We start from the raw sequence: 6,164 nt of genomic DNA on the forward strand, positions 1-6,164 counted from the left end.
AAGCTTCGGGTCTCAAGTGGAAGAGTGGGAGGGAGTTGGGTGTGGGGGAGAGAGTGAGGTGGGAACCGTGCCCCGCGCCGGGCCTGGGCAGGCCTGGGGAGTGGGGAGGGAGCAGTGCCCAGGAGTTGGCCAGCAGCTCGCGATGGCCGCAGCAAGACCTGCAGGGACAGAACAGAGATGAACAATTTTTAATATAAAATTTTGGTGGGGTTTTTTGCATTTATGCTGTAGATTTATGGTTACTTTAAATTCCCTGAGCTGACAGAATAAAATAATTCTGCCTGTTCCATGCTATGTGACGGGTTAGATCAGAGGGACTAAACCCAGCCTTGTGAGAAGGTGTCTCACCTGAGAACAGTTCCCTGGGCTGGTTCACCATATGGCCACGCAGACCTTCGTGTTGGCACCACAGCAGGAGCCGGAGCAAGGGTGGGCGTACGCAAGTAGGGGAGAGCGGGACCGCAGCTTTCACTGCCAGTGTTAGTTCATACCTGCCTTAACTGTGTGTTCATCTCCTGAATTCACATCCAGTGTCAAAGCTTCATGTTGAAAACACCTGGAGGCCGCAACAAGTGTGGTCTGTTGCACTAGGCACTGTGTTTGCATGGACACTTACAAAGGAGGCAGTATGATGGAAGAAAGAGCAGGCCACTGGGAGCACATAGATGGAAGGATGAGAGGCATTTATTTTGTGACAGTAAATATCTCTGCACAATTTATCTGGGGCTATTGCAAAGGCAGGCGGTGGAAAACTCTTAATCTGTGTATGTTGCATATAAGGGAAAAAAGATAAAATTGTAACTGTTTCTTCTTTTTTTTTTTTTTCCTTCTTCATGCTAAAAAAACCCCAGTGGCCAAGAGCAAAGCTAAGTAAGTGCTGTTTTCCTCACCAGTTTTGATTTCTACTACCACCCTGTATCTTCAAGTGACTTTACAAAATATTAGGCTTCTCTAGAATTTTTTAATATACCTGAGAGAATTGCAATCCTTGAGTCTAGCTGCACCCTTTCTGTCCTTCTGCATGTGTGTCTTTTCACAGGTAAGTACAGAATGGTGTGGAAAAAACCCACTGGGTTCTGGAACTGCAGCACAGGCAGGTTTTGTCCTGCACACTGTCGCGTTGAGCTGTAATATCCAAAGCGCCCTGTGCAGGGAAAGCACGCCTCTGTGCTTTATGGTTAAAGAGAGGCTATAAATTATCCACATCATCTTCCTCTTGTGTACCTTTCAGACTTTTTAGCTGAGGAGGGCAAGCTGAGGAACAGCAAGGACCTTTGTGTTGTTTGTGGGCTGGGCTCCGGGCAGGTGCTGTGAACCTTTCTCATAGGCAGGGTGCAGAGCGTTTCCCATCCTTAGCACGTTCCTACGTTGGTATGTGAGGAATGGAAGAGTTGCAGTCAGCCCTGGGCATCTTGATTTGCTCTCTAGCTCCTCTCAGGAGAGATGTTAGTGGGCTCTGGAAGAAAATTTGTCACAGTCCTCTGACCTGTAAAGAAAGCTGATGTGTTTTAAGGGTTGTAAAGGAAAGAATATATACTTTCAGCACACCAGTGTGGATGCAAGGAGACAAGATTATGTGGAGAGAATGACTTGCATCCAAAATGATATTTTTAAGAAAATGAGCTAGACAAATCCAAGGGGCTAAACTGATACATTTATGTGAATATGTTCCTGTCTTCTGATCCACAGCTGCGTTCTGTGCAAGTGTATTACATTTGGTACTGCACAGCCTCGGGAACTGTGGCCTTTGCTACATTTTCTGATATTGAAAATCAGCCCCAGCAGAGCCAGTACCAACCACTTTCTGGGTTTGAAGAGATTCTTCTGTTACAGGATATCTGTGCAATTATCAGGGTTTCAGATTAAGAAAGCACTTCCCAAGCATGTGCCTGACAGGGAAGAGAGCAGTTTGACATCCTGGTGTTCTACTGTTATCTGTTTGCAGGAACAAACACAACAAAGCAGGATGTTTACACGAGGTGAAAAAGGAGCTTTTAAAAATGGTGTTACTAATATTAATTGGGGGGGGGGGGTTCACCCCTCTCCTTTCCTTTTTTTTTCTCCTGATGTTCTTTCTCTGTTCTTTGCATAGTCCCATATATACTCCAGGAATATGCTATCTCCTTATACTATTTATCCTTCTGTGCTCCCCTTGGGTTTGCTCCCTGTGTCCCAATAGCTTTCCACTGTTCTTTTCTGCCTCTGCTCCTAGTTACGTCTCTTCATCGGGCAGCCAGCTTTCTGAACAAGGTGTATTGTTCAGCAAGGGCTTGGCCTCAGATACACGGTGCACAAGAATTTCAAGGCCTGGTCTTACTGATACCACTGATTCCCCCAGAAAGGGGAAACTGCACAGAGGCTTTGAGGAAGTGGGTGAGGTATAGGGGAAGGGGTCTGTGTGGTTACTGGTGCCACACATCACACCTGCAATAGTGTACAGGAGAGGACAGTAACTGGGGATAATCCCTAGACTGTGCTTGGTCAGTTGGTCTGAGGGAATCCAGCATTTTTCTGTTTATTTTGAACTCATGGTACATTAGATTGCAGAGCTGAAAAGGGAGAGCTCAAGGAAGTACACCGGTCAGAGCTGCACAAGTGAGGAAGAATGGGTGTATCTTCAAGGTAAACTCAGACCATTTTGTATTAGAAGCAGGAAAATCCAGGAAAATGAATGTCCACGTGCAGAGATGTATCCATCTCTTTATTGCAGTGGAAGAGAAGAGGACACAATTTACAGACTGGTTAAATGGTTTGACCTTTTGAAACTTCAGAAAATGCCCTGTTTCTGGGAAGTTGTGCAGATCTTGGAATGCTTCCAGGGTGGCGGGCATAGTGGCGGCTTTCTCCGTCTCCTGGCTTGCCCTGCTCCCAGGGACACGGCCGCTGCTGCCAGTCCGCCCCACGAACCGAGAGCCCCCCAGTGGGGAAGGGGGTTCCTGCGGCCAGGTGAACGACAAGCCTTGTATCTCTAGTGGGATGGATGGTGCCAAGGGGCCCTGCTTCTCTTTTTGCATGCTGCTTCTTCCATCCTATCTGCTCTGGTTCCTCTCTGCATGTGGAAGTGATAGTCTGTGATACAGTGTTATCTACACCCCAAACCTCTTTAACTACCATCATCCTTCCTCTCTTGCCATTATCTTTTAAGCCATAGTGACTCAATTATGTGTTGATTTTTTTTCCCCCCTCCTTTTTTCCTTTCCTGTTTTTCTGCCTCCCCCCTTACTGTTTTGTGGAGGTGCTACTTCTCTCTGGGCTTATATTCTGTCTAGGAGTTATTTAGTTAAACTTGACGCTGGAATTTATAGTGGGCTCTTTGTCTGTGTTAAAAGTTCAGCATTGACAATGGTATTGAAGCTCCCATCCAGAACATCCATGAAGTCAAAATTAATTATCTTAGGTGAGAGTGATTGTGCCAAGTTGTTTATGCTAAAAGCTTGCCCATTTGACAGTGCCCCCGTGCACTGACACTGAGACATTCCTTGTGACTCTAGATACATTCTGGTGAGGATGAAAAGCGCAGCCGAGACGGGCTACTGTTTCAACATCAGGAGGCTCCGGCTGCAGGAGAAACTGGTCCTGCTGCGATACGATCCCATTGGTAAGAGCTTTGGGAAGAAGTCAGCCTGCTTTGTCTAAGCTCCTCTGACTCTGTGGGGCAACAGATTAGAATATAACAGGATTTTTCCCATCTAAGGAGAATATGTCATAACGTTTCATACTCAGATGACTGTACAGTTGCTGTTCTTCATGACATTCCAGTGGGAAGTAAACGTTGCCCTCATTTTACTGATTGTGGCACTGAAACAAAGTAATGACTTGCCCAACACATCAGAGTCTGATGACAGCCGTGCCACATGTCAGTGGCAAAGCCAAGTGACACAGGAGTTCTTTCATTCTGTTTCTTTGTGTGGTTTGCTAGACGGTGCTACGTCCAACAAGCAGTCACGAAGTATGCATGAGTAGAAGTGTTCTGTTAAGCTGCCTTGAACGCTCTAGACAATAAATTTTAACCATCACTTATAAAATGGACTTTTTCTTTTAAATAAATAAACACAAGTTCTTTCTCCTCCACAAATGACACCACTGTCCAGATGACAGTTTGTGGGTTCTTTTATGTTCCTCTGGCCCTTGCAGATTTTTTCAGTTTAAGAACCTGATCTCTTGGGTTAGAGCACTTGCCAAGATACCTTTTGCACACCAAGTTTTTTGAAAGGTGACTTAAGAGCTCAAGTTTCTGGGGGAGGAACCAGTCTGTAGTTAACATTAGAAATTCAGAATTTAAACCAGACCATGGCAGAAATAGCATGGAGGAATTAATGCAAAAAAGTCTTATTTAATCCATAGCATAAAGAAATGTATGAAGCAGCTCTAATAAGTAGGTAACATAATGCATGGCCAGTAGTTCCATAGTTCAAGCTTATTTTTTCTTATGATTTTATGTTAGATAACTAACCTTTTCATACTCAGATCTAACAGTACAGGAGCTTTATGGCAGGTGGGAGAAACTACCAGAGAAACAGCCTGGTCTCATTAGAGCACTCGGGCTGACAGAGGTTGTGGCTCTCCTGAATTCCGTACAGAAAGGGAATCGGAGATCACTGGGATTATTTTCATCAATAAGAAAATGTTAAATTACTGCATTGAAATATTGTGCAAAGTGATCTTCCAGAAACTTCACATCTTGTAGGAAATGTGAAAAGAGTGGAGAGCTCGGGCTAAGTAGCACTTCTGTTACAGAACATGTCGTAGGTTGTTAAAGTATGAAATTGGAAGTAATTAAGAAAAAAACTCTGATCTTTGTAGCCTGTAGTAGAACACAAGTGAGAAACTGATGTGAGAAAGTGCTGCATGTGTGAAGCGAAGTAAATTTGAGTCTAGATACCAACTCACATCAGGAATATGTTAAGAAGCATTTTCACTTGGCATGCATTTTCACCTTATGTTTTGTACTTCTCAAAAACCTGGGACCTCCACAGAACGAAGCTTTTTGGTGAAGCAGTGGCAGTAGTGCCCAAGTTTCACTACCTGCTAACCGCAGCAACAGAATGTGTTGCTAAGCTGCAGTATTTCTTAAAGCGAAACTTGTACGTGGAAGAAGAGATTTTGTTCCTGTGTGGATTGCTCTTGCGTTGCTTTCAAAGGAATTCATATAGTGAAGTTCAATCACAACAGCAGTGCTTTTCAAACAGCATTGTGAAGCTTTGCTTTGATTTTTTTTTTTCCCCAGTAATGCATTGACTTTGCTTAACCTGTAGCTGAACTGACTTTACGGTAAACATCTGCGTCAGGCATTGGAGGCAGGGTCAGTTTGTGCCTCACTGAGAGATCCCCAGGACGCTCAACTTTTCAGTCAGTCTGTGAGACCGACTAGATCCAGCTCACCATCTGTAATTGTTTGGGCTCTGAAGCTGAAGAGTAGTAGAAAGCAGTAAGAACCTATTTCTGTCCCTACATCGAGCAGCTGTGACTCAGAATAGTCACACAGAGCAGCTGTTGAATGTTTTCAGCCACTCAAATCCTGATACTTATTTTCACAGAAGTAAAATGGACCTCTTAGGAGCTAAAAATTGCATGTGGTAAAGTGAAAGCACTCCTAAACTCCTTCAAGAGCTGGTTAACAGCAGCGCTGTGCCAGTCAGTTGCTCCATGCTCATTTAAGCAGCAAAAGCAGCCAGGAGAAAGGGCTGGAGGCTTGTTGAATTGCATCTTAACACTTCAGGCTTCTTAACAGATTCTTCTTTTCCCCTATAGCAAAAAAACGTGTCCTCTTCACAGAGAAGAGAAAAATCCGCTCTATGTGAACAATGACTGGACTTGATTTATGCAGGAGGAGAGGACGGTTTGGGGGGAGGACAGGGTGAACGCTGATTCAGAAATCCAGCAACATGGGCTGAAAAGAGAGGAAATGAACTGGGATCACTGTCTCCTGTGATTTGAAGGCCATTGTGAATAAAACAATGTAGAGAGAGAAAATTCTTAATGTCTGGACATAGATCATCACAGTAACATTTATTTATCTTTTGAGTTATTTTTGCAGTACTCAATTAAAAAAAATTAAATAGCAAATCCCATTGTCTGTGTTTTCCATTGTGAAAGAGGCTGTAATCTTCAAAGGAACTATTGTTTTATAAGGCAATAAAAATTAACATTTTCCACAGCAGGAA

The 6,164-nt window shown here is 43.9% G+C and overlaps 1 protein-coding gene across 1 annotated transcript; it reads left to right on the forward strand.

The window, feature by feature from the left end:
• Window positions 1-856: 856 nt before the first annotated feature.
• Window positions 857-6,066, forward strand: MRPL33 (mitochondrial ribosomal protein L33). Its single transcript, XM_010178396.1, has 3 exons — window positions 857-870; window positions 3,492-3,598; window positions 5,752-6,066. Exons 2-3 carry the CDS (start codon window positions 3,508-3,510, stop codon window positions 5,799-5,801), a joined length of 141 nt encoding a protein of 46 aa, XP_010176698.1. The 5' UTR covers window positions 857-870; window positions 3,492-3,507; the 3' UTR covers window positions 5,802-6,066.
• Window positions 6,067-6,164: the final 98 nt, after the last annotated feature.

This window comes from Antrostomus carolinensis, unplaced genomic scaffold (assembly GCF_000700745.2).
Source record: "Antrostomus carolinensis isolate BGI_N321 unplaced genomic scaffold, ASM70074v2 scaffold31041, whole genome shotgun sequence".
In the NCBI taxonomy this organism is placed as follows: domain Eukaryota; kingdom Metazoa; phylum Chordata; class Aves; order Caprimulgiformes; family Caprimulgidae; genus Antrostomus; species Antrostomus carolinensis.